Consider the following 27,677-nt stretch of genomic DNA (forward strand, 5'->3'; position numbering starts at 1 on the left):
TTCTTGGGGAGGCGGCAGAGGGGCGTCCTAGGGGCTGCGGGGGCTGGGGGGGGGCGGAGGAGGGCGGTGCCTGGGCCAGGCTCACGGGGCCGCGGGTGGGGTGGGGGGAGTGGAGCGTCCAGGGAGGGGCGCCGCGGGCTGGGGAGGGGGCGCGCGCGCCCTGCGGTCCTCCGCGCCGCATCGGTTCCCGGCGCGGGGCCGCGGCGGCGGCGGGAGGCGGAGGATGCGGACTCCGGCGGCGGCGGCGCGGGCCAGGGAGGACGCGGGAGGATGAGGAGGAGGCCGGCGGTCCGGCCGCGCGGCGCCGGGAGGAGGCGCAGGCGGCGGGGGCGGCGGCGGGCGGCGGCGGGCGCGCGGGGTGCGGGCCGGCTCGGGCGCGGAGGATGAAGTGGAGCGTCCGCGGGGCCTGCGCCGCGCTCTCCTCCTGCCTCCTGCTCGCCTGCGCGCTCAGCGCCGCCGCCGTCGGCCTCAAGTGCTTCTCGCTGGGCTCGGAGCTGCGCGGGGAGCCGTTCCGGCTGGGGGCGGCCGCCGGCGCCTTCTACTCGGGGCTGCTGCTGGCCGCCGGCCTCTCGCTGCTCGGCGCCGCCCTGCTCTGCTGCGGGCCCCGGGACGCGCCCCTCGCGGGGCCGGGGCCGGGCCCGGGGCTTGGGGTCCCTGCGGCCCAGGCAGGGGCTCCAGAGGCTGCGCCGGGAGAGCCGGGGGCCGCAGCCGGGCCCTCAGGGCCAGTGAACAGCCAGAACCTGCTCCTGCTCGGCGTTCTCGTCTTCATGCTCGGGGTCCTCAGCGCCTTCGCGGGCGCCGTGATCGACGGCGACACCGTGTCCCTAGTAGAACGCAAGTACTCCCACTACTGTCTGCCTCCCCGCGCGCCGGCCGCGGCCCCCGGCCCTGCCCCTGGTCCCGCGGCCGCCGCCCCCGGCCCGGCCCCCGGCGCGCCGCGCGCCCGCAGCACCCTGGACAGCGCCACGTCCGCCAAGTGCCGCCAGCTGAAGGACTACCAGCGTGGCCTGGTGCTTTCCACCGTCTTCAACTCGCTCGAGTGCCTCCTGGGCCTGCTCAGCCTCCTGCTGGTCAAGAACTACAGGTCGTCGCAGGCTCGGCGCGGCCGGCGCGGCCGGCGGAGGGGAGGCCGGGCCCTGGCGCGGCCCCGCGGCGGCCCCGGGCTCCGCGCGCAGCCGCCGGCCTCCCGGGCGCGGCGGGGCCGGCGGGGCCGGCGGGGGCGGCGGCTGCAGCCGCGGCCGAGCGAGGCTTCCATCCTGTCCCCGGAGGAGTCGGACTTCGCCGCCCCGGGGGACTGCGCGGGCTTCGCGGCGCACCACGCAGTCTCCTACATCAACGTGGGCGTCCTCCACGCGTTCGACGAGGCGGGTGTGGAGGTGTGCTGCGGGGGGCACCCGTCGGTGGAGCTGCCGGGGTACGCGCCCTCGGATCCCGACCTCAACGCCTCCTACCCCTACTGCTGCCGGCCGCCCTGCGAGGCGGGGCGCCCGTGGGAGCCAAGCCGGGCCTGCTGAGTCCCCGGGCCCACCCCAGACGGACCGCGCTCGAGCCCGCGCGCGCCGCCCCGCCCGGCCACCGCAGCGAGGGACGCCCTGGGCTTTGCACCTTCAGGGGCGGACCGGCCTCGCGTCGCCGAGGGCTCCTCGCCGCGAGACCGGTCCTTCACTATTATCATTTCTGTGTCTGGGAGGTTTCTCTTCTTTTCTGTGTCTGTTCGTATCCGGATTCCATTTTAAAGTTTACAATAAATGTTTTGGGGTTGCCTCGCCCCCATCGCACTTCTCTTTGGCAAGTCCGGTCCAGGGTGAGAGAGTTCAGAGAGCGAGGGTGACTTCGCGGGAGGAACCCTCGCTGAGAGGACAGAAAGACAGAGCAGCTGGTACTTTAGGGTTGGCAGAAGCGGAAAAGCACCCAGCAGCAACACTTTGTACACGGATGTGCCTGCTTTTGTTGATACTTTCTTACTGTAAAGCTCTCCATAAACAGTGAAAATGTTTGGTAAATTTATTGCAATTTAAAATTGGTTAGTTCCTTTGTTAAATTAATTGCTATGTTATTGGAGATATTCATCAAATTGGAGTTAGGGGGTGTCGACACACGAATCAGTTTGGGGCAAATGGTTGAAGTTGGTCAAATGTTGAATTTGAACAGTTGTATTCTGCTAGGTGGTTGACTCCATCCAACCTCTTCCTAAAGCTAACTTTCAGACATTTCTTTTTTTGGAAACTGGCAGTGGGGTTTCTACTGCAAAGCTGAGCTTATTTTTGGTTAATATATATGAACAATCCAATCCTATTTTGGAAAATCACAGTCATAGTTTTTCTGGCAAAGATTATTTTCCTGTTAATTAATTCATTAATCTGGTAATTTTGCATATTATAGCATTTCATTTAAAAATACACCCCTTAAATAGCCTTAATTGATGTGAAGGTCATACTTTTATATCCTTAGGGTATACGTATGTGTGCATACTTACACACACGATATGAAATGCATTCTAGGTGACAGCAAAACGTGTTTCCATCCAGTCTGGTGGGCTGGCTGGGAGCCAGGCTGGCTCAGAGTCTTGGGGAAAAGGTAATTCAACTGTACGTGCTGGAATTGTGGCGCCAGACAGGAATGCCGATAATTCTTAAGGTGCTTGGAGCAGAGCCCCACCCTGGCCTGAAGAGTGTGTGTCTCCTGCGAAGGGAGGTGTGGACCCACCCAGTGCTCTGCCAGGGGGTGAGCACCACACAAAACACTCTAGGTGAGAAAAGCTAAATAAATCGTGTGTAATATCTTTATAGTGTATAGGGTTCACTTCTAATTGTGGGAATGTAGTCAGATTTAAGGGATGAAGGCGGAGTTTCCAAGTCCAGGCTCTGGGGTGAGACTTCTCCTCAGCTCACAGGTATCTTGCACAAAACCAGAGTTCCCTATACCTAGACAACCAAGGCCCCCATCCCAGCTGGGACCTGGCTGGGCTGCCCAGCTGCAGCGGAGGCTACTGGAGAGAGGAGGTCCCACATCCATGCAGAGGAGTGGAGGAGACCTGTCACCCGTAAGCACTTGATCCATGGAGGTGACAAGCCCATCACGCTGATGCTCGGGCAATTCCTGTGTAACATGGGGGTCTGATCAGAGGCAACAGGCCAGTGTTTCCTCCTTGTTATGTTGATGCCACCTGAGGAAAGAGGATGACTCACAGCCAATTTAGTAGGTTCTCATCCACAGTTCTATTCAGATATTGGCCCATATTCAGCCTCTGGATTCAGTCAGGTTGAGTGCAGGGCCCAGCTAGTCCCACTGCTGGTCCTCACAGCCTGGTCCCTCTCATGCCCCTGCATCACCAGCCCACTGACCATCAACCTTATGCAGAAAATACGATACTTGGCAGCAAAAGTGGGTTTTGAGATACTTTTTCCCATCTACCTAAGTCAGATCAAGAAGGAATTGCCAGGTGTTTCCTGCCTCCTGAGCAGGAATGCTCCCCACTCCTGGAGCAGAGGTCTCGTAGACAGCTGCCAGGCTGACCCCCCGGAGCTTACACAGCAGAGGTGGCTAGGCCAGTGTATCCTGGATGGGCGGGCACACGGTGGGAAGGCCTGGGCAGGGACCACCCCAACAGGGCAAACAGCATGGACACAAGATGTCAGACCTCCCAGTATCCTTCTTATTTTCTGAAGTGTTCCATCTTAAACTAATTTGTACACCTTAAAATGTTATCTGCCTTATGAATCTTCCAAATTTGCAATCAAAACCAGTGACCTCTCTAAAGTTTCAGACATTTCTTGGGATAGAACAGAAGGCAGAGGGGGGTGAGGTGGGTGAGGCCAGCGCAGGAGCCAGCCGGAACATCGCACCATCTGTGTGGTCATCTGGCCAGGGCAGCAGGGAGCATCTGGGGGTGCGTCGGCAGCTGCTTTTCCCCACAGAAGGCGAACTTCTATGTGACCGATAGACTAGATGAGATTTTTCAAGGTGCGAGTGTTTCTAACTCCACAAATATTGTTAACTCCACTTTATAGAGGCTGATATAATGATGTGGGATACCAGGGTTTTATTTTTTAGAGTTTATTAGAGGAAATAAAATCAAGTCTCCCTAAACTTACATTGTTCCAAAGATGTCAGGGACATGAGTGGGGAATTATGAAGCTACTGAGCTTCCTTTGAATTAGGACTGACTTCCTGGGGACCACTCCCACGCCTTGACGGGCACCTGCCTCGCGGCACTCACTTCTCATGCACGTCCATTCTACTTCCTGTAAGTTTTAGGTTTTGTTTTTTTTTTTAAGATTTTATTTATTTATTTGAGAGAGAGAGAATGAGAGACAGAGAGCATGAGAGGGAGGAGGGTCAGAGGAAGGAGGGTCAGAGGGAGGAGGGTCAGAGCCCGATGCGGGACTCAATCCCGGGACTCCAGGATCATGACCTGAGCCGAAGGCAGTCACTTAACCAACTGAGCCACCCAGGCGCCCAAGTTTGTTTGGTTTTTTTTTAAAGATTTTATTTATTTATTTGAGACAGAGAGAATGAGAGAGAGAGAGCATGAGAGGGGGGAGGGTCAGAGGGAGAAGCAGACTCCCTGCCGAGCAGGGAGCCCGATGCGGGACTCGATCCTGGGACTCCAGGATCATGACCTGAGCCGAAGGCAGTCGCTTAACCAACTGAGCCACCCAGGCGCCCCGGGTGCTCAGTAGTTCTTGACTGGAGGATGGAGGGCAGGTCTGAGGGGCCATAGCCCTGCTGAGGGGCTCACGTGTGCACACATCCATGCACAGACATGCATGCAGACACACACTGCCTCATGAGAAGCGTCTGAGGGCCAGGCCAGCAGCCCTGCCCGTGGCATCCAGGGCTCCAGGTAGAGCCTGTCTGGGTTGGAGAGGCCGGGCTGCAGACTGGCACAACCAACCCCTTGCAGTGTTGTAGGGTTTGCACATGGGGAGCATGCCCTGGAGGGTAGCTGGTGGGTGCTGAGCTGCGTGGGGGCCTGCACACTCTGTTGCATCAGGGGGAGAGAGTGGGGGTGGGCCCTCACCTGGCTGCCAGCACAGCACAGCAAGCCACACGTGAGCTGCCCTGGCATCGGTGCCAGTGGGTGCGGAAGGCTGAGCTCCCAGGTGCTTAGGTGGGTCTGTGTTGCATAGACACCTGCCACGGCTTGTCGGTGCTGACCTCTTTGATGTCACCTTCAGCTCAACTCCCCCTCTGAGCGAGGGCTGCCTGCATGGCACGCTGTCCTGGGGTGCCCTCAAGGTTATTATTGCCCCAAAGCACGGATTTCTCATCAAGAAAGAAAGTGAATAAATGACAGAAACCTTAGGAAAAGTGAATTCTGGCATATAGTTATGGATAAACTTTATATACCTATGTACCTATTTCTCCATGAGGCAGAGCAGCAGTCTAATGCCAACTGGTTGACTTTCCAGGTGATCCAATATGTGCTTGATTTGCCACTCTTTAACACAGTGACTGACAGGAACAGAACACCAACAAAACGGGGAAAAAATGAACTTAGGAAAAGAGTATTCATGAATCATTGTGTCCCCAATCTGAATTCTCTAAGGACTTCCTGGGGTGGCAGGAGAAAACCTGGTGGTTCCCAGAGCTGTGTTTATAACAGTTGTCTTAAAATCTCCATGTTTAGAGGGGACTCTATTTATACATGGGAGTTTCATCTAGAGAAGCCCGGATCTCTGTTTTGCCTTTTTATCTGCCATTTATCAACAGAATGTCAATAAAATGTCTTGTCACTTTGGGATCAATAAAATCTGTGTTAAAGCACAACACATTCCTTTAAGCACACAAACAGCCCTTTACTCCTTGTCTCTGCATGGGTCTTGTCGTGACCCTCAAGACTGTGGCCAAGCGTGGCCAGATCTCCCCGGGATGTGCAGAACAGGGAGGTGGGTGGACAGAGACCACTCTGGCCCCGCATTGCCTCAGCCCTGGTTCTGTTGGGGGCACCTGGAGGGGTACCCCACCTCACCTGCCTTTCTCCCCAACACCCAGGCCCCAGATTTGGCCTTGAGTACCTGCTGTGGTCCTTACCCTTTTCCTAAACCACCAGCCTGATCCCTTTCTCCTCAACTCCCGGTGCATCATTTCCCTAGAACATGGGTCAGATCATGCTATCCTAGTCAGAACCTGCTCTTCAAGAACTGCCCTTTTCCTGAAGGAAGCAAAATCTGGTGGACCTGGCCCAACCTGACCCTTCAGCCTTCTCTGTGAGCTACCAGGGGCTGGGGACAACCTGCCCAGAGGCTCCAATCTGGTAGGTCTCTATGAATAAATAGTGTGGCAAACATCGGATCCTGGGTGTGCAGCAGGGAAAGCAGAATGAGCTGATCGGGAGAGGAAGGAGGGTGTGTCTCTTGAGCAAAGTGCGGGGCTGGTACTGTGGGCCTGGACCACCACAGGCCCCTGGAGCGTGAATTCGTTGCCCATGGCTTCCGTCACAAATCACCACAAACTGGGTGCCTTCTCTCACAGTCTGCGGCCTGAGATCAAGGTGTCGGCAGGGTTGGGTCCTCCTGGAAGCTCCGAGGAAGAATCGATTCCAGACCTTTCTCCTGGCTTCTGGTAGCTCCTAGCGATTCCTGGTGTTCCAATCTCTGCCTCGTCTTCATGCGGCCTTCCCGTGTGTCCCCGTGTGCCCTCCACTGTGGCTTACAAGGACATTCTCATTGGATTCTCATTGAATTTAGGTCCCACTGTAATCCAGTGTGATCTGCAAATAAGGCCATGCTCTGGGTGGACCAAACCTTTGGGGGGACAATACTGAACTCAGTGCAAAGCTCAGTTGAGGTTTGCGGTTTGCTCATTCTTTCCTGCAGGAAACATTTATGCCTTTCTGTGCGGGGCTAGCTGCTGAGGACCTCAGAGTACCAGCACTCCTTGCCTGGGACATGCTGTGCGAGAATGAAGCTGTTGGAGCCCTCATCAGACCTGAATAGATCATCCAGATGAATATTCTAAAAAAAGCTGAAACATTAAAATTAATTGCCCAAGGGGAAAAACTTTCTGAAAATAAGTTATATGTGCTATATTTGCAAATATTTTGAGATAACAGCCACAATAACTGCATTCTTTTGCAAATCCAGACAGGCATATGTCATTCTCCCCTCTATGCAGGGTTGGGGCAGGAGTGGCCTCAGTGCCCGGGAGGTGGGGGGGCTGCCAGTCCAACTGGGAGACAAAGGGTTCAGGACCCCAGGCTATTTTGAAAGTGACCTTCCCCCTCTGACAGGGATTCTTCTAGGCCTCTCTACCTCAGGACATTTGCAGGACCTTGGGTCAGCGTCTGTCTTATTCATCTTAGGAGCTTTCTTTCTGCCTACTCTCTCACCTCCAGCCTTGGTTCACGGGTTCTCATTCTGTGAGAATGCTGGTCCCCTGTCCCCTGACCCTGTGTTCCCTTTTCCTGGCTCAGCTGGGACATCACCTTTGCTGGGATCTCCCCTAAATTCACTGGCAGGACAGTGTCTGCTCTGCATTCCTACACTTATCCCATTGGGCATGCCCATGAGAGTCCCTCTTGCCTTTTTGGTGTAACTTGGGTTATTTTTCCCTAAATGCATTGTTTCAGTTCTCCACTGTGGAGCCGCCCCCAGCCATGAGCTCACTGCCCTCCCTCACCTCTCTGCCAACCCCATCCATCCCTGAGGCTGGGGGTGGGGGGTGGGAAGAAGGCCTTGCCAGCTGCCAGAGGCCTCACCCTCACTTGCCCAGCCAACAAGGGTTTCTGAAGACTGCAGCCCAGACCCCGGGATTCCACGGGGAAGCTGGAGTACACACCACCATCTTTGTCCGTGGTGTGGGCATCGCCTGATTAATGGCTAACTTAATGAGTGCTGGAGCACTCAGCATGGGCTGGGCACTTTAGGTTCTCTGCCCCTTTAACCCTGGGAACAGTGACTTCATAGGTGAGAAAACTGAGACTTGGGGAACTCAGTTCTGCCCGGGATGGAGCCGGTGTAGGAGCTGCCACCTGAACTCAGCCTCTCCCGGTGCCTGGGACCTCGGCCTTGTTCTAACTGCAAGGCAGGCCCAAGGGTCTGTTTCTAAGCAGCATTTGTGGGAGTTTTGTAAACCCAGATACGGGGTGGGTAGCATGACATGTGCTTCCAGACCTCTGGGTGCTTACAGCCAAAGGCCTGCTCTCTACCCCCCTCAGGGTCCCTTAGAGCCCTCAACTCAGCTTTTCCCCCAAATTCGACATCTTCCCTTCTTGGCTGAATGGCCTCACCCCCACCCCCTCACTCACCCCGGAATCCTGTCCACACGCCCTGCACACACCCATCTCCAAGCTCTTCAACTCAGCACCCTGCTAACTCAGCTTATCCGGTGTTTCATTCAACAGCCGTCAGCCAGGCCAGATGCCGAATTCCAGAGGGTGCCCCACCCTCCCTAACCTGCCACTTGCCCTGATTCAAGTGCCTGTGCTCGTTCTGGGGAGAACAAGAGGGTAAAGAGATTTTACCTTCGTTTTTTGTTTTTTTTTTCACACTAAGTCTGGAAATCTGGTTGTATTTTGCACATAGAGCACATCTTAGTTTGGATCAGCTGCATTTCAAATGCTCAATAGCTGCATGTGTAGAATGGCTGCCTACTGGTCTTAGAATAGCCTCTTCTCTTACACGCTTCTTTTATTTTGATAAGGGAAAATGTTAAAGTATTGCATAGAAATGACACACGTATATGCACCATTTGGATTCAGTTTGCATTGCCATCAAAACAAAACCCTCAAATTTTAAAATTGTAATGGTTTAAAATGTTATTCCCAATATTTGGTCCATATTTCTCTTTTTGTTTATTTATTTTTTTTAAGATTTTATTTATTTGTCAGAGAGAGAGGGAACACAAGCCAGGGGAGCGGCAGAAGGAGAAGCAGGCTCCCCGCCGAGCAGGAAGCCCGACGTGGGACTCGATCCCAGGACCCTGGGATCATGACCTGAGCCGAAGGCAGACGCTCAACAGATTGAGCCACCTGGGCGCCCCTTCTCTTTTATTTTTAAATATATAAGGTATTACAGGAGCAGCCAGAGCTTCCCCCTTGACCTTCGGACCACCCCTCATCTCCTGTTGGTCATTCCCAGGAACATTTTAGTGCTTCTACCACAAAAGTGTGTGTCCACGCACCATTTACACAGTACTGTTTTTGCATGTTTTTAAACTTCATATAATGGTATCATACTATAGTTAATCTTCATGCAATATGCTGTTTTGCACTTAGCATTACATATTTGAAATTGATTCGTGGTGTTCCCTGTACCTCTGGCGTATTTACTCTAACTGACGTGTTGTATTCCGTTGTGTAGATAAACCGCAGCTTCTTTAGCATTCCTCTACTGAGACACTCCTGGATTACTCCCTTTTTCACTTTCATAATCCACACAGCAACGAAATCCTTTACCTGTCCTCTTGTTTCTGTGGGTCCCACACCTAGGTGTGATCGTGGGACATGTGCATTTCAGCTCTGCCAGGAGCTGCTGGGTACTCTGCACTGTGCAGTGTGGAGACAGGGTTCCTAGAGTTACAGGGCCCTGAGCAGTAAACGCCCTGGCCCCCTCTCTCAGCATCACCCTCGCTTTGTCTTTTTTGTTGGGAAATGGTATCTTGCTGTTCTCACTTGCATTTCCACTATTGCTAGGGAGGCATCTGTATTTGCTTGTTCAGTGTCTTCTTGGACCTTTCCACAGATGAGACTGTCGCGTGGCACGCAGAGCCTTGTCAGGATGTGGACTAAAACTATGTCGGATCTGCAGGTTAATTTGGGCGGAATGCCACCCTGACAATTGTGAGCCTGTCCATCCTTCTTTAACTGTGTCTATTTCTTCACTTATTTGGGTCTTCCTTTATGTCTGTCAATACAGTTTAATATTTTTCTCTGTAAATACCTTGCATGACTTTTGTCAGATTTTCCCTGAGATGCATTTCAAGTTTTGTGGTTATTGTCAATGGTGTTTGAAAACTACATTTTCTACTTGTCTGGTTTAAAGACAATTGTTGACCTGGCATGCAGATCTTGTCCCCAGCAACACTGCGAACATTTCCTCTCAGTTCTAATAACTTGTCTATTTCCAATATCATCTGGGACTATTGATGGCTTTGCTTCTTGCTCTCCAAGCCCTCTGCATGTTTTCTGTCCCAAGTGTTCTAAGATCTCCCACACAAACTTGAGTAGAGGTGGGGATGACGGGACTGAAGTCACTAAGTATGGGGCTTACCAGGGATCTTGGTAGATACCTTTTAATACATTAAGGGTGTTTTCTTCTATTTGTAGTTTGCTAAGAGGTTTTTTTTGTTTGTTTTTATTTTTGTATAAAGGGATACTGAGTTCCATCAGCATCTTTGTCTCATCATCATGGTCATTTTTTTCCAGATTAATCTGGTATTGTGGTCAATTACACTCATATATTTCAATTTCAGATCAAGCTAATAATGCATCTAGTTTCAGTCAGTTGTACTATTTTTTCACTCTCCTACTCCATATTTCCACCCCTATGAACAACCACTCTCTTTGGTAATATGCCTCTGTATTTATAGAAAACAATGACTTACAATGAAATTCTTATTATTTCAATTTTGGGCATGATTACTGATTTCTTACTATTGAACTTACACCCCCAACTCGATACACAACCCTTTCTCCCCACACCGCCAGTAGAGTTTTGGCTTCCCCCCCCCTTTTTTTTTTGCCAAATTAGTATTCTACTTTATTAAGATCATAGACATTGTCCACAGGTGAAGTATACAATGTTCCATGATGACAGTGTCTTTCTTGTTTTCCTTGAAATTAACAACTGACTGATGTTTTCCATGAACCTGTGGCCAAGTCATCCCCAACTTTTGACAAAAGTAAAAGTATATGTCTATGTAGGCAAGTAATCCAGGCTTCCTTTTCATATGGGCCTCCCTTCCCAAGTCCTCATCCCCTCCTGACATGGGCTCTGTGGGTCTCTGCAAGTCAATATTGGGGATCTCCCCTTGCTCCTTTCAGGTCCCTGCATGTAGCTGCACACTCTGTCCCAAGATCTTCATGGGCAGGAAGTGGGGCTGAATTCTTGTTAAGTGACACTGGCCAGTCACAGATGTTTATAGCAGCTTTATTCATAATTGCCAAAACTTGGAAGCAACCAAGAGCTCTTTCAATAGGTTAGTGGATAAGTAAACTGTGGTACTTCCAGACAGTGGAATATTTCTCTAAAAATAAATGAGCTAGGGGCATCTGGGTGGCTCAGTCAGTTAAGCACTCGACTCTTGATTTCAGCTCAGGTCATGATCTCAAGGTTGTGAGATGGAGCCCTGCACTGGGCTTGGGCTCTGCGCTGGATGTGGAGTCTGCTTAAGATTCTCTCTCTCCCTCTGCCTCTTCCCCATCTCTCTCAAAAATGAATGACTGACTGACTGACTGAATGAATGAATAAGACAAACCAAGACCATGCCAGGCAAACAGACAGGCAGTCATCTTATCCTCCTGGCACATGGATCATCTTTGTTAAAAAAAAAAAAAAAAAAGAGAGGAGCTAAACCATGAGATGATACAGAGAAACTAAATGTATATTGCTAAGTGAAAGAAGCCAGTCTGTTTGAAAAAGCTACATATAGGGCGCCTGGGTGGCTCAGTGGGTTAAATACCTGCCTTCGGCTCGGGTCATGATCTCAGGGTCCTGGAATCGAGCCCCGCATCGGGCTCCCAGTACGGAGCCTGCTTCTCCCTCTCTCTCTGCCCCTTCCCTCTGCTCGTGCTCTCTCTCTCAAATAGGTAAATAAAATCTTAAAAAAAAAAGGCTACATATATACTGTATGATTCCAACTGTATGACATTCTGGAAAAGAAAAAACTATGGAGACAGTAAAGAGATCAGTGGTTTCCAAGGGTTTGCGGGAGGGAGGGATGAATCTGTGGAGAACAGGGGATTTTTTAGGGCAGTAAAATTATTCTATATAATAATATAATGGTGGATACATGTCATTACACATTTCTCAGAACTAATAAAATATTCAAGACAAAGAGTGAACCCTAATGTAAACTATAGACTTCAGCTAATAATAATGTACCAACATTGGCTCACCAATTGTAACAAGTGTACCTCACTTAGGCAAGACATTAATAAAAGAAGCTCTGTGTGGGGGGACTGTAATATGAGAACTCCCTGTACTTCCCAATGAATTTTTCTGTGCATCTAAAACTATTCTAAAAGATGCCTTTTTTTTTTATAAAAGACTATGGTGAAAATAAAATATAATACTAAAAAGTACTAAATTAATCTAAAGAAGGCAAGAAAGAAATAAATGACAACAGTGACAAAAAGTGAAACAAATAGAGAAGTCACAGCTCTAAATCCAACACTACAAATAATTACATTAAATGTAAGTGGACTAAATATTCCAATTAAAAGGCAGAGACTGTTAGACTGGGTAAAAGAAGAGGACCTAAGTTTTGAGTTAAAGAGCCTTTAATACACTTTAAATACAGACAGAGTAGGTTGTAATCAAAAGGGTGAAGTTATATGCAAACACTAATCAAAAGAAAGTTGAAGTGGCAGTATTAATATCAGATAAAATAGACTTTAAGACAGAGTATTACCAGAGATAAAGTAGATTTCACAATGATATAAAGTAAATATATCAGGAAGACAGAACAAATATCAATGTACATGTACGTGTCTAATAACAGGTTTTAAAAATATTTAAAAATTTTATTATTGAAGTATAGTTGACATACAATGTTATATTAGCTTCAGATGTACAACATAGTGATTTGACACTTCTACACATTATGCAATGCTCACCACAATAAGTGTAGTCACCATCTGTCACCAATGTTATTATAATATTATTGGACTATATTCCCTATGCTGTATTTTTCATCCCCTTGACTCATTTATAACTGGGAGTTTGTACTCTTAATCTCCTTTGCCTATTTGCCCTGTCCCTACACATCCCACCCTGGCAACCAGTTTGTTCTCTGTATTTATGAGTCTGTTTCTGTTTTTGTTATTTTGTTTTTTAGATTCCACATGTAAGTGAAGTCATATGGTACTTGTCTTTCTCTGCTAGCATATTTCACTTAGTACCCTCTAGGTCATAAATAACAGAATTTCATTTTTTTTATGGCTGAGTAATATTCTAATATGTATATATACCATATCTTCTTTATCCATTCATCTATCAACGGACATTTAGGTTGCTTCCGTATCTTGGCTACTGCAATTAATGCTGCAATAAACATAGGGGTGCATGTAACTTTTTGGATTAGTTTCTTGTTTTCTTTGGGTAAATTCCTAGGAATGGAATTCCTGGATCATATGGTATTTCTGTTTTTAATTTTTTGAGGAAATTCTGTATTTTCCACAGTGGTTGCAACAATTATCAATGCCAACAATAGTGCATGAGAGTTCTCTTTTCTCCACACCCTCACCAACATTTGCTATTTCTTGTCTTTTTTAACCATTCTGACTGGTGTGAGGTGACATCTCATTGTGGTTTTCATTTGCATTTACCTGTGATTAGCAATGTTGAGCATCTTTTCATGAGACTGTTGGCCATCTGTGTTTCTGCTTTGCAAAAATGTCCACTCATTTTAAAATCTTTTTTTTTTTTTGGGGGGGGGGACTTGTGTGACAGTGGGTTAGGCATCCGACTCTTGGTTTCGGTTCTGGTTGTGATCTCAGGGTCGTGAGATTGAGCCCTGTGTCAGGATCTGCACTCTGTCCCCCTCCCCCCACCCCATGCACTCTCTCTCTCTCTCTCAAATAAACAAATCTTTAAAAAAATAATAAAATAAAATCTTTTTGTTTTTGGTATTGAGTAGTAGGAGTCCTTTATATATTTTGGATATTAATCCCTTAACAGATATATCATTTGCAAATATCTTCTCCCATTCAGTAGCTTGCCCTTTTGTTTGTTGATGGTTTCCTTCACTGTGCAAAAGGTTTTTAGTTTGGTGCAGTCCCCATAGTTTAGTTTTGCTTCTGTTTCTTTTGCCTGAGAAGACATATCCAGAGAAATCCTGCTACAGCCAATAAAGAAAGTATTGCCTATGTTCTCCTCTGGTCTCACATTTAGGTTTTTAATCCATTTTGGATTTATTTTTGTGTATGGTGTAAGGAAGTGGTCGTGTTTCATTCTTGTGTATGTTGCTGTCTGGTTTTCCCAACACCATCTATTGAAGAGACAATAGATGTCTTTTCACCATTGTATATTCTTGCCTCCTTTGTGATAGATTAATTGACCATATAAACTTTTTATTTCTGGCCTCTCTATCCTGTTCCATTGGTCTATGTCTATTTCTGTGCCAGTACCATACTCTTTTATTATAGCTCCACAATATATCTGGAAATCTGGGATTGTGATACCTCCAGCTTTGTTCTTTCTTAAAATTGCTTTGGCTATTTGAGGTCTTTTGTGGTCCTATACAAATTTGAGGAATATTTGCTCTAGTTCTGGGAAAAATACAATTGGCATTTTGTTATGAATTGCACTAAATCCGTACAATTGGAGGGTGGGTAATATGGACATTTTTAACAATATTACTTTGATCCATGAGCATGGTATATCTTTCCATTTGTTTGTGTTGTTTTTATCAATGTCTTACAGTTCTTAGAGTACAGGTTTTTCACTTCCCTGGTTAAATTTACTTGTAGGTATTTTATTCTCTTTTGGTGCAATTGGAAATGGAATTGTTTTCTTAATTTTCCTTTTTGCTATTTCATTATTAGTGTATAGAAATGCAAAATACATGAAGAAAAAACTAACAGATTTAAGAAACACATAAATCCACAATTACAGCTGGAAATTTTAGCTATCCTCTTGGCAATTGAAAGAATAAGTAGAAAACAAATTGGTAAGGATGTAGAAGGTCTGGCTGACAACAAGTACTCTGACCTAATAGTTATAGGACATCACGTCAAACAATTGCTGAATCTACTATTTTTTTTTTTTTTCCTATTGCACATGGACTGTTCATCAAGACGAGCCAACTGCTAGGCCATAAAAGTGAAGCAGGAAATATTTCAAACTGAATGATAATAGAAATGCAGCATATGAAAATTTGTAAATATAGTGAAAATAAAAGAGGAAATTTATAGCTTTAAATGCTTATATTGGAGAGGAAAATGACTTAAAATGATTCTAAGTTTCTATTTTATTTTATTTATTTATTTTTAAAGATTATTTATTTATTTATTAGAGAGTGAGCAGGAGAGAAACAGCATGAGAGGGGAGAGGGTCAGAGGGAGAAGCAGGCTCCCCGCTGAGCTGGGAGCCCGATGTGGGACTCGATCCCAGGACCCTGGGATCATGACCTGAGCTGAAGGCAGTCGCTTAACCAACTGAGCCACCCAGGCGCCCTAAGTTTCTATTTTAAAAAGCTAGGAAAAAAGACACCAGTTAATAACCATATTAACTATTTGATGACCAGGAACCAGTTTTAAGCATTTTGCTCCCTAACGTGATAGCCTGGTACTTACATGTAGACATTTTGCTATGTGTAGTTACATTATAGGGAACTGGTTGGGGGCTTGGGTATGACATGTATTGCATTCTCATAGTTTTTTATTTAAACTAATGGAAAATAGATCCCCAGTTAGTGTCTTAGCATGAAACAATGGATTTTCAGAATGGATTATTAAGTGGGAGATGTACTGTAACTAGATAAAACAATTTTAGAAAGTGACAAAAAACTTAAATATTTGTAAATATTAAATATTTGTACATTAGGAAACACTCTCCCGTCAAAATGACAAGAAATAACAATGGTGTTGATGAGGATGTAGAGAAAGGGAACCCTTGTGCACTGTTGGGAGGGAATGTAAATTGATGTGGCCACTGTGGAAATGATATGGAGTTTCCTCAAAAAGTTAAAACTAGAACTACCATATAATACACCAATTGCACTTCTGGGTATTTATCTGAGGGAAACAAAAACACTAACTCAAAAAGATATCTGCACTCCTGCATTCATAACAGCATTATTCACCATAGCCAAGATATGAAGACAAACCAAGTGTCCACTGATGGATGAATGGATAAAGAAAACATGATGTAGACGTGCGCACGCACACACACACACACACACACAAATTACTCAGACACAAAGAAGAAAATCTTGCCATTTGTGACAACATAGATGGATCCTGAGGGCATTATGCTAAGTGAAACAAGTCAGACAGAGAAAGACAAATACTGTATGATCTCACTTATATGTGGAATCTAAACAAACAAAAAACCAAGCTCATCGATACAGAAAACAGACTGGTGGTTGCCAGAGAGGCAGGGGTGGAGGGTGGGTGAAATGGGTGATAGGGGTCAAAAGGTATAAACTTCCAGTTATAAAATAAGTCCTGGGGGTATAACATGCAGCATGGTGACTACAGTTTAAGATGCTGTATTATGTATCTCAGAGAGAGTAGATCTTAAAAGTTGTTATCGCAAGAAAAAATTGTAACTATGTGTGGTGATGGATGTTAACTAGATTGACAGTGGTGACCATTTTGCATACAAATATCAAATCATTATGTAAATTAAAAGATGTAAGTTAAAGAGTTTTGGAGAACTTGCATCTGCCACTGTGAGCCTCCAATGCTGGAAGACTTTTCTGAGGAGACTGTTGGCAATGTAACAAGTGATTTTTGGTAATGAATACTGTACGGTGTCAACATCTGCAGAGAAGTGTTATTTCCACATGATGCTACAGAATCCTACCTGGGTAACAGACCCATTTGGGGAACAGTACAGAGCAGTGACTTTTAATAAAGCAGAACGCAAAGGGCACTGACATGGTTTCAGATTCCACACTGCAACTATTCTTTTCCTTTTTAAAATAACTTTCATTTTCAAATAGTGTAAATCTCACAAGAAGTTGCAAAAATCATACAGAAAGATCCACGTACAGTCACCCAGCTCCCCCCAATGGCATCTTATACTGACAGAGAACTTGTCAACCAGGTAATCTTGTTACCTCAGGTGCAGACCTTAATGGGGCTTCACCTGTTGTGCATGCACTTGCTTTTTCTCCAATTAACCATTAAGGAACCATCATTTGTCATGTTTTAGTGCAGTGCCAAAAAGAGCATCCACGGTGATTAGAAAAAGGATTTTGAAATATTCCTACCTTTCATCAGAGAGGGAGACAAACCATAAGAGACTCTTAGTCATAGGATACAAACAGGGTTGCTGGAGGGAAGGGGGGTGGGGGATGGGGTAATTGGGTGATGGATATTAAGGAGGGCACATGATGTAATGAGCATTGGGTGTTACATAATACTTATGAGTCACTGAACTCTACCTCTGAAACTAATAATACACTGTTAATTAATTGAATTTAAATAAAAAATAAAATATTCCTCCCTTTCCCAACTACATATCTATGTGACTACTTCAAACACACGTATGACAACAGACTGAATGCAGAATCTAACCTACTCTAATTGAAGAACTTAATCTTCAATTAAGACACTAAAGATATGTGCAAAAATGTAAAACAATGCCACTCTCCTCAGTAGATATTCTTGTTTTGGAAAAGTTATTTCTCTTAAAAATATTCTATGTTAAGACGGAATGAGTTTACGTCTTTACTTTCAACGAATAGTTTTTGAAATGTCTTAATGTTGACAGATGTAACACACACTAATGCTCCTTGCGACCTCCAGTGGTTTCTAGGGTCATTAAGGGGTCTGGGTTTTTCGAGGTAAACTCCAGCAGCAGGTAAGCCTTCTCCCAGAGTTCCCTGGCTTTCTGAAGTCCACAAACACCACAATAAGCCTGAAACCTTTTTATTCATCAATTTAAACACAGATATTTGAGTGAATTATTATCCAGAGGAAATTAAAAGTTCAGAACTTTATGGAGTGATTGTCAACAGGGGAATATGATTCATATTCAAACTAAATATTTTAAAGTGACCTTTTAAACTACTATGTACTCTAAATTCAAGTACAGCAGTGCAAGAAACTGCAACTATTCAACTTTGTAGAATTCACAATTTTCTTTAGAATGTCCTTGCATTTAGACAGAGTTTTTTTTCATTACCCAAATGCATGAAGTGAATCGTAGACTTTAAAAATACATTGTTTCTCCAGTGTCTAAGACTTCGTGTTGGTTTGATCCATGGCTGTGAAGAATGCACAGATGGCGGCTGTGATGAGGATATGCATCCCCTCATAAAGAAGTTTTGGAGAAAACACACTCCATATAAATAAATGGTAACGCAGGGCTGTCACCAAAATGATATACGCAGAGACTGGAAAAGAGCAGATCAGTGCATAGCAGAAGCAAGCATGACCCAGTGCAGAACCGCTGTTAATAAAAAGGGAATGTGTATGAGTATATGCTACTTTGCATCATATAAGGCATGACACACACGTAGTCGATATTTTTATTTTGAAAACGACCATGGTAACTCTTGTTCCTGGGACAGCCCCCACCCAATCTGGTCAGTCTGGTGGGCAGGAGCCCACCCACCCAAGGGGACAACAGCTGCAGGCGGCGGTCCTGTCACTCTCTAGTGCCTCAACCTGCAAGATATGTGCGAAAAGTGCATCCCCAAATTTTGCAATAGATTTGTTTAAAAATCACGTGCATGTACCACTACATGACGCATCACAAATGTTATGAAACATAATGAAAAGGAAATCACACAGGACGAGATACACGTTTTGAGCTCTGCTTTGTACTGCCCAGTGGGCATCTGGTCTGGGGACACTGGCCCGAGAGTGTTTGCTAAGCAAATTAACAGAAAAGAGCATTCTCAAGCACACGCATGCCCTCTTTTTCTTTTCAAACCATCGGCACAATCATTACATAAATCTAACCTATTCTTTTTTTTAATTATTTTTTTTTTTAAGATTTTATTTACTTATTTGAGAGAGAGAATGAGACAGAGAGCATGAGAGAGGGGAGGGTCAGAGGGAGAAGCAGACTCCCCACTGAGCATGGAGCCCGATGCGGGACTCGATCCCCAGGACTCCAGGATCATGACCTGAGCTGAAAGCAGCCGCTTAACCGACTGAGCCACCCAGGCGTCCCAATCTAACCTATTCTTGAAGGCAACTTCCTTCCAAATGACAAGTTCTATCATTCACTCACTTCACCTCACAAATCCTCAGAGGCCAGGCTTTCCAGGCTCTGGTTAAAGCCAAGTTCCAGTTCTGACGCTTCCCCTCAAACACTGCATGAGTGTAGGTGGCCTTTCTGGGGCCGGTAAATGCCACACGTCACCGCTGCCCACCCTTTCCTGAAGCACGACCCCCATTACACGTGCAGCCATCCTCACTGTGTAGGACTCACATCAGCATGGCCGTGTATAGGGACATGGACCCGGGATTACTGGAGTCCCAGGGTGGGGAGTAGATGGTCTGTGTGCTCAGGGGAGCCTGGGGGGCACCATGCTCACACTGGGAAGGGTCTGGACATGAAGGGTGAGCAATGAGGAGTTCTGTGTAGGGGGAGCAAAGACCCTGAGGTACAGAGCGAGCGTGTGTGTGTGTGCATGGGTGTGTGTGCACACATGTGCTCCACAGAGGGGCTCCTTAGGCCTAGCGACCCAGCGCCACTAGCTGGTGCCACTCAGATCCCCTCGGTGTGCTCAATGTCCGGCAAAAGGTGCCAACAGCCGCTCAGGGGCCAAAGGATGCCTGGCCCCTCATGCTCACAGCTCTTGCCCCCGCTGTGCCCTCACCTTGCCCTAACTGGCTCCCCATCTTGGGCCTTGGTGTCCATTCTTTCTTCCTGCTGGGTTTTCCAGCTGTTGCATCGCCCCCTGGCAGGGAACACACTCTGCTTGCTTCTACTTGCATACCATCCTGTGGCCTCGTCCCTGTGCACGTGCTCCTCCCCTGCAACCTTGACTGGCTGTGATTACTTCTACCCACATGCTCTTCCCTAGGAGGCCATCCTGACCAACACCAGCAGACTCAGGGGCTCAGCCATTCTGACCTCACCTCTGTGACATGCTCAGCAGGTAACTGACTCATCTCTCTGCTACCACCACCAGACCATGAGCTCCTTGGGGTGAATCCTTGCACCTACATCTTGGGTCCCACTCAAGATCCAGTCCATCAGGCAGACGACCTCGAGGGAGCTGGGCCCTGGGGCATTATTTATTAACTCCCTCAAGGGCCACTGCAACAATATCTGGTGAGGGAAACTCTTAGGAAAAGCTTCATGGATGAAGCTTGTGGCTCATGGCGCTGCCACCCCTCTCCTGGGGAGTGTCATGGAGTCTGTGCTCAGCCAAGAGCCTGCTGACCAGACAATGAGGGAGATGGAGCTCCCAGGATGCTGCCCCTCCTGGCATTTCAATTTCACACAAAGCAAACATCACCTATTTAGAAGACTCGGCTTCTTCCTTCCATAGCAACACCCAGTAGGGTCACCTTTCCCACAACCTCAGCAAAGAACAACGTGCACTGTAGGGAAATGGATGAAGGCCTTGCAGCCTGGCTCATCATGGCTGTCCATGCCACCAGGCTCCAGAACTGAAGCCAAGGGTCATGGACCACCCAGGGCCCAGTTTTTGAGCCGTTAGAAATATTTTCTTTTTCTACCATTTTTATCTGGCTCTAGTTTTCGTGACTTTGGAACCCTCCCCCCCAAAACCAATGAGTAAAAATTGATGTTTTAAGCTTTTAAAAAAGAACAAGAAAACCCTTTTCTAAAATAAAAGAGAAACACTCCTTAATTAGGGAAAACATCATATCATACTAGGGAGAAGAAAACATCATATAATACTCTCCAGCCAGTTAAAATGCTTTCAGCTTACTTACAAAAAAATGCTTTGTCTTTTTTTCTCCCCCATATAAACAGATGGAAAGTGCAAGGAAAATCGAATTGTGACTTCAGCACCAAGGAAGCTCTTCTTCCTAGAAGCCCAGGCTCTCCCTATCTGGCCCTCATCTTCCCCAGCGCACCCACTCAGTTGATCTGTAGGCTGCAGATATGGTGTGCAGAGCAGAGCCATAGGCACTGTGGCAGATAAGCTCTCCAAGGCCAACTTGTGGCCCCGACTGCTCAACACATGATGGCGCCGACGAGGACTGAGGCCTCCCAAGCTGACCTAAGCCCAGTCACAGAGATGTCAGGGAGCCTGCTGGGGAGAGAACCCACGGCTCAGTGGTGGTCCTGCGGCCCACGTGGGTTCACAGACAGAATGAGAGCCTGAACATCCCTCCGCTCCGCCAGCAGCACCTTGACTTGCAAGCGCTGACCACCAGACCAGCAGTGACTCTAAGAGGAGTCTATCATAGACGGTCCCAAAGTGTGTGCCCAAGGAGGACACGATGACTCGTAGGCATCTCCCTTGTGCTCAGGAAAACCAGCTGGAGGAAAGAGACTCTCACATTTGAGAGGCTGAGAATCAACCATGGCAATTTAGAGGGGAGGCCAGAAGGTCTCTAGAGCAGGAAGCCTGCTCTCCACAGCTGAAGCCTTTACTAGCTGTCTTGCTCTAAACTTTGACTTGAGAGTGTCACCCCACTCACACCTACACTCCTCTTCACTCCTTCTGCAACTGTACAATGGCAGAAGATGGTGGCTTGTGGACATGAACTTGGGGGCAGAAGTCAAGGTCACTGAGGCTTGGGTCCCAGGAGCTGGTCTGGGGCGAGGATGAGAGGAATCCCATGAAGTATGTGGGAACCCCCAAGTGCGATCCTGAGAGGTGGGGCCTGAACATGTCCTGGGAGGTTCAAACGTGGGGTCCACAGTCACCACCACAAGGGCTGCATTTTTAATAGCGGGCAGAGAAGTGGGGGCCAGAGGGGTAATAGGGACAGGAAGCCTTGCCCTCCCCTAGGTGACACCCCCCTGGAAGACTGGAGACACAGGGGTACATTTGGCAGGAACAGTGTCCTCCTGGGGTCTCCCTAACTGGCTGCGCCCTGCATGTTCCACGGACCACTCAGCATGTGGAGGCTGGTCCTGCACCTGAGCAAGATGCTGGCATCCGGGCGGGGGTGGGGGTGGGGGTGGGGAGGCATGCCTGTGGGTTAACCAAGTGGCTTAAGAAATGGGAAGGCGCTTCTGGGAGTGGGGCACCGGGGGAGCCCTGACAAACCCGGCATGGCTGCTCACACGCCTGTAGCCTGTGCCACTCCTCACGTAGGCCCCTCAACCTCAGGAGGCAACACCATCACCCCATTTTACAGAATCAGACAGCCCACATACCACTCAAGCCACACTCTGCCAGGAAGGACCCAGGCACTGAGTCACCGTGGTGCCCAAAGACCACGAAGTCCCCGCCTTAGGAAGCCGCCTTTCTGGGAGGACCAATGTGTAAACAAGTAAGAAAGCACCAAGGAGCGTTGATGGGCAGGAGGGTGGCGTAGGCTGCCCCATTGGTTTGGGGGACCACATGGAGCCTGAGGGCGCCTCTCAGTGGCAGGGCAGGGCAGGGCACGGCCACCAAGCCTGAAGCCCTTTGGGCCTGTGCAGGCTCCTCTCTGCAGCAGGGACCCTGGAGGTGAGAGCCAGCATGCCTTGTCTTCATGCCCCAAACAGAAGATCCCTCCCTGCCTGGCCCACCCAACGAGGCCACCAGCAAGCAGGGAAACCAGAGGAGATTTTCCTTCTTGTGCCCCAGGCAACCACATCGTGGTAGGAGCTGGAAGAGAGCAGCTGAAGCTAGATACCTCCACAGCCTCCCCAGCCATCCTGACACAGGGTGGCCACAGACCTGCACTTACACCTGCCTCTGGCCTACATGCTGGACTGTCCACTCTTATTTAAGGAAAGGAAAACTGATGAAGACCTTTTGGCCCTTGGGGTTTGGAACCCTGTATCTGGAGTAAGATGCTCTCTTCAAACTGTCAACCTGCCATCAGATTTTGTGCTGAAAGACAAAGAAGGGGCTTCACCTGCTGGTTTCTGAGCTCAGGAAGCTCACTAAGTGGCTGGCCCACAGCACAGGCCCCGCGAACGTGGCAAACGCTGTCAGGAACATAGCTGGGACCTCCATGTAGGTGTCCAGGCCCACGAAGCCCGCTGAGACATCCACCGTGGCTATGTTGTTGGAGTTTCCCTGCAACACAGGGAGACGCAGCACTGACGTGGCCACCAGCAACCACAAACAGCCGCACGCGGTCACGGTGACATGGACACACGGGAGCCCCAGATGCCCGCCCACCCCCTTCCCGCCTTGCTTCCAGGTGGGGAGGAACAAGTGAAATGCCTTCTACCTCCAAGAAACTAAACAAATAAAAGTCGTATGATGAACTATGGCAAATTCCAAACTCCTCTCAGCTCTATCTACCGGAGACAGACCTCCCTGTGCTGAGGGACCTGTCTGGAGGGCTGCGCCTGGCCTTGGGAGGCAAGGTGGCCAAGGGGAGGCTGGGGGTGGTGTTGCCAAATGGCTCCTTCAATGGGTGGACACTGCTGTTAGGCAGAACAGGGCACGCTGGTCACGGGGAGGGCTTGGCGTGTCAGACCGGAGACCCTGGTGGGTCACCGCCCAGCCCCGGGGGTAATGCATAGTTCGTCCTGCATAGGACGGTGGGGTTTGCATCCAAGGGAAACCTCTCCTAGATTCAGCTCTTCTCTCGACTTTCAGTCTCTACCACTGCTGGTGTCCTTTTCCTCAGCTACTCCGGACCTTTGTAAGTTTGACATTTGCCTGTCCCAGTCCAACTAAGGCCCCTCCTGGAACCACTTATCAATGGCCCAGGACACAACTCCAGCTGGGTGTTTATGGCTTCACAGATGTGACAGTGGAACCCCACTGCCTCCTCCTTTGCTGTGTCATTGCAGGTGGCCGCCAGGTCATGGTGGCAGACCTCCCAAATGTCTCGAAGACATGCATTTACTCCTGTCCTCACCACCTCTTACAGCGGGCCCCTCCCCTGACAGCAACCTCCACTGTGCAGCTTCCCCTTCAGCCACTTTGCCCGTGGCTGCCTGGGTTCTCTCCTGATTACTGAATTCCTACTTAGAAGCCCCTCGCTACAGACTGAGGAGACCCCAGAGCTGCTGAGAAGAGGGAAGAACAAGAGTCCCAAGCGCTGCAGCAAGGGGAGGCACGACAACGACAGACACACGGTTCCAACACCGTGAAGTCCCCTGCTCTGGGGCTTTACTTGCATCTACTCATTTAATCCTCCACAGTCCTGACGTGGTGCCATTGTGGCTCTCAGTGAACTGGTGGGACACTGAGGTACGGAGACCCAGAGGAGGCCAGCTGGCTGCCACACTCCCGACCCCTGTGCGACCAGGCGTCCCCGAGCTGAGGGCAGGAAGGAGGGGCAGCAAGCCTGCAGGTCTTCTCCCAGGAGACGGGACCGTGACGGAAGGGCTATGGGCAGGGTTGAGACGAGGGAGGCCCGCGCTGCTGTTGGTCACTGCCTGAAGTGCCGCGGTCTGTGCTGGTTTTGCATGCCGACAGACCCCCAGCCCAGACTGGCGCCGCTGCGATCGGACACGTGCATTCCGCTGCCAAGTTCCAGCACCGTGTGCCGTGAGGGAATGCCTCGTCACCGCCCCGTGGAATGTGGCTACGTGCCGCAGAGGAGCACACAGAAAGTGAGGCGGTCTGCTCGCTCAGGGCACGACCGTGGCTCCGTCAGTCTTCCTGACACCAAGGCCTCAGCGCGGGCCAGGGTGCCTAAGCGGCAGCCACCTTCTTCTTCCGCACTAAGAGGCAGCCTGCTGGACTCTCAGCACGTGTGCCAGCAGGGTCTACCACGCGACCAGTCCACAAGCACCAGGCCGTATCTGCAGATACGCCAGGACCACGCCCGCAAGGAGCCCCGGCTATCCACACACCCCTGGTGCCCTCTGTGCTCACTGGACGTGGTCGCTGTCCAGCACGGTGCCCGGGAGCCTGGACTCGGGAGAGGGGCGTGGTGATTTTCCACGGTGATGGCATTCCCATTCCCCACCCAGGCACTCGTGGTCAGAGACGGAGGCCACCACCAGAAGAGGCCTGCGCATGACTTTCAAAGAGAGGACTGTGAGGCTGACAGGTCATCTAGAAATTGCAGGAATGCTTAGCAAAGCTTGAAGTCCTTCTACGGCAACACATCAGTTACACTGAATGGCCAAGCGTGAAAGAACCTTAACACAGGTGTGTCGCTACCAACAAGGCAGAGCGAGTCTCACCCAGAAGCAGACTCCAGACCCGTGCCTCTCTCCTCTGCAGCTCGTGGTGCAGTGTTTACAACTGCCTCCTTTAACCTCGTCCCCTTCCCAGCGGGCATTCTGGAATTCCTGGGCAAACTGCGTTCCCTCACATCCACAAGGTTGGTGACCTCTTACATTTCTTCCGATAGGTAAGAAAAGGTGTGGCCTTTGAGACAGGGCTGCTTGACACCATGGGGACACACACAGCTGAAAGCCCGTGAGGCTCAACAGAGGCCAGCCTGCCCGGGGCGGAGCTGACCGGCACGTCCCCAGGCGCTGTGTGCTGGTCGCCAGTGCGGTCCTCAGTCACCAACACCTCCCGGGATGGGCAGCAACTCCAGGGAGGTGCGGTCCCTCTCCAGGTCCTACAGACCCCAGTCATGCCTTCCCTATAGGTCCTGCGGAACACCAGCAAGCACAGAGAGCGACTACACAGGATGCCTACCTCCTGTTTGTCACTACTCGATCCTTACAGCAGCCGAGGGGGAGACGGCTGTGGAGTAGCCCATTTTATAGTGCGACCAGGGCACAGCAGGTGCTGCCAGAGGCCATCTGGCTCAGAAGTGCCAGACACCAGTGTCGGGGCTCCAGCCACCCACGTGCAGGGCTGGACTGAGAAGTACGGGGGTCCTCCAGGGGAGATGGATGGTAAGGAGGGTCTGAGGGTCTCAGGTCACATCCTCCAGGACATGATTTCTAGAACTCCCTCCACCGCACCCCTCTCTGGGCTTCCGGGAACAGACAGAGAACAGTGGGGTGGGGGGGGCCTGCTCTGTGGGTGAGACCAGGAGTGCCAGCAAAGGAGGGAGAAGTAGGAAGGGCAGGGAAGGAGCCCCAGGCCCACCTGTCGGGACACACAGACCACACAAGTCCCCAGGGACTGAAAGAGGGAGAACCTGGTGCACAGAGACAGTACAGATCCTCACCTTAAAGATGGGAAAACACAACAGAGATGCTCAGGGGCTTGTGCACAGTTCCTCTGCCAGAGGGTGCGGAGCCGGTAGGGGAGTGTGGGGCCCCCTGAACCAGGGCAGAGATGCGGGAAGGCTGGGATGGAACTGAGTCCCTCCCAGACCAGGAGCTGGTCCCTCTGTCCACCTGTCCAGGTGCCGCTCCAAGCACATGGGCAAATACTGAGATCCATCCCAGAGGCAGCTTCGACTTGCCTCTGGTGGGCCCTTTAACATTGGAGAGAAGACATGATGACCACGGGGCCCCAGGGGACTGAGGACCAAGTGAGGACACCCAACAGCACTCGGCACTCATGGCCAGGGGAACGGGCAGAGAGAGTTCAGTCATCACCTCATCAGGTAAAGCAATGGAACTGTGATGGGTGTCCCTAACGGGTCATGGTAAACAGATCCAGTACACAACGTACAGTGCTTAATACGCTGTCTTAAGCACTCCTGGATCCATAGCGAAGGTGTCAGTCTTAGATAACTAAGTGTATTTTATCCTATCAAATACACACAGGATTTAAGCATCATTCCCCACACCACACTTAAAGTTCCTTCACCGAACAACCTTTCTAACTTCCCAACTTATGGTAAATTTTCTCAAAGAAAAAAGATAAATGACATATAAAAAGTTAATAGATTTCTATCCATGATAATAATGAAAACCTACCTGGAAATAGAAGAATGCTTGACCGAACCAATAATGCATTATAGTGATCTCAGGTGCATCATGCCTCAGAGGCTTCCAGATGAATTTAGTCATTATAGTCTGAATGAAGAGGCTAAACACTAAGACTGGCAGATTATGTGGTCTAAAAAGCAAAGCGGCCAGAAGAACTAATCCACTATATATCTCCCATAAACCCACAGTCTTGATTGTGAAGTCTGCAGCAATGACTTGAGATTTAAGCAAGTCTTTGGTGCCCGTGAACAGAATGCCAAGGACAAAGACATGAACAAAACGAGCTTCAATAACACCCCTAAAAAAAAAAGCAAAACAAGTTTGATTCGTTAGCACCAGCTCAAAAAACTCATACATACTCTTCCCACGAAAACCACGTGTCTACCTAAGCTAAGTAAGCCGTAGCACCTGCCCACCTGGGTGACTCTGTGGAAGTGGGGGTGTCTGCTTCTGCATATCAGCCCCCCAGGAGCCCCCTTGCCCAGGGGCTGGCAGGCCTGTCCTCTCTCTGTGCACTTCTGTGGTGGAACTGGCTTCTGGGAAATCTCGCTCATTTGGCCCAAGGATAGCCTGGTGCAAGAAAAACCATCCAGCTGCTTCACGGTGGGTCTGACAGACCACTGCAGCAGGATAAGGCCAAGCTCTGTCAGAAACGTCGCTGAGCTCACAATGTTAAGACACATTCAGACAGGTTTGCAACCAAGTAACCAAGTGCAGTGCGCACTGTGGGGCCTAGAGAAGGTCAGGGCCAGGTTAGTCATGGCTCTGCCACTTACTAGCTCTGCCGTTGGGGAAGTTAGTTAAGGCTTCATCCTTCCTAAAATGAAGAGAAATGGTACCTACACTTCATAAGCTGTCCTGGGGATTAAACAAGAGAACACAGGTAAAGTGCGCAGCACACAACAAGTATTAAGGGTTAAGAAATATTTTAGGGGC

The 27,677-nt window shown here is 49.2% G+C and overlaps 2 protein-coding genes across 13 annotated transcripts in view; one reads left to right on the forward strand and one right to left on the reverse strand.

Moving 5' to 3' along the window:
* Positions 1 to 368: 368 nt before the first annotated feature.
* TMEM271 (transmembrane protein 271) lies at positions 369 to 2,741 on the forward strand. The gene has a single exon (XM_081812855.1). The coding sequence runs from the start codon at positions 384 to 386 to the stop codon at positions 1,512 to 1,514; it is 1,131 nt and encodes a 376-aa protein (XP_081668981.1). The 5' UTR covers positions 369 to 383; the 3' UTR covers positions 1,515 to 2,741.
* Positions 2,742 to 3,094: 353 nt separating this feature from the next.
* Positions 3,095 to 27,677, reverse strand: part of PIGG (phosphatidylinositol glycan anchor biosynthesis class G (EMM blood group)) — a 56,467-nt gene continuing 31,884 nt past the window's right edge. For 5 of the 12 annotated variants that reach the window (XM_081812842.1, XM_081812846.1, XM_081812838.1 and 2 more), the window contains 3 exons: positions 26,730 to 27,039; positions 22,844 to 23,007; positions 12,428 to 18,287 (listed from right to left, as the gene is read on the reverse strand). In XM_081812842.1, coding sequence (XP_081668968.1) covers positions 18,074 to 18,287; positions 22,844 to 23,007; positions 26,730 to 27,039 — 688 coding nt within the window. In that variant the 3' untranslated portion in view covers positions 12,428 to 18,073. The other 7 variants (XM_081812841.1, XM_081812839.1, XM_081812843.1 and 4 more) reach the window with 7 other exon arrangements.

Source organism: Leptonychotes weddellii, chromosome 2 (genome assembly GCF_054177405.1).
Source record: "Leptonychotes weddellii isolate Sample4059 chromosome 2, ASM5417740v2, whole genome shotgun sequence".
In the NCBI taxonomy this organism is placed as follows: domain Eukaryota; kingdom Metazoa; phylum Chordata; class Mammalia; order Carnivora; family Phocidae; genus Leptonychotes; species Leptonychotes weddellii.

What these genes read in the sequence shown, in the direction of transcription:
- TMEM271 (XM_081812855.1), top strand. Translation starts at nt 384, where the DNA reads ATGAAGTGGAGCGTCCGCGGGGCCTGCGCCGCGCTCTCCTCCTGCCTC.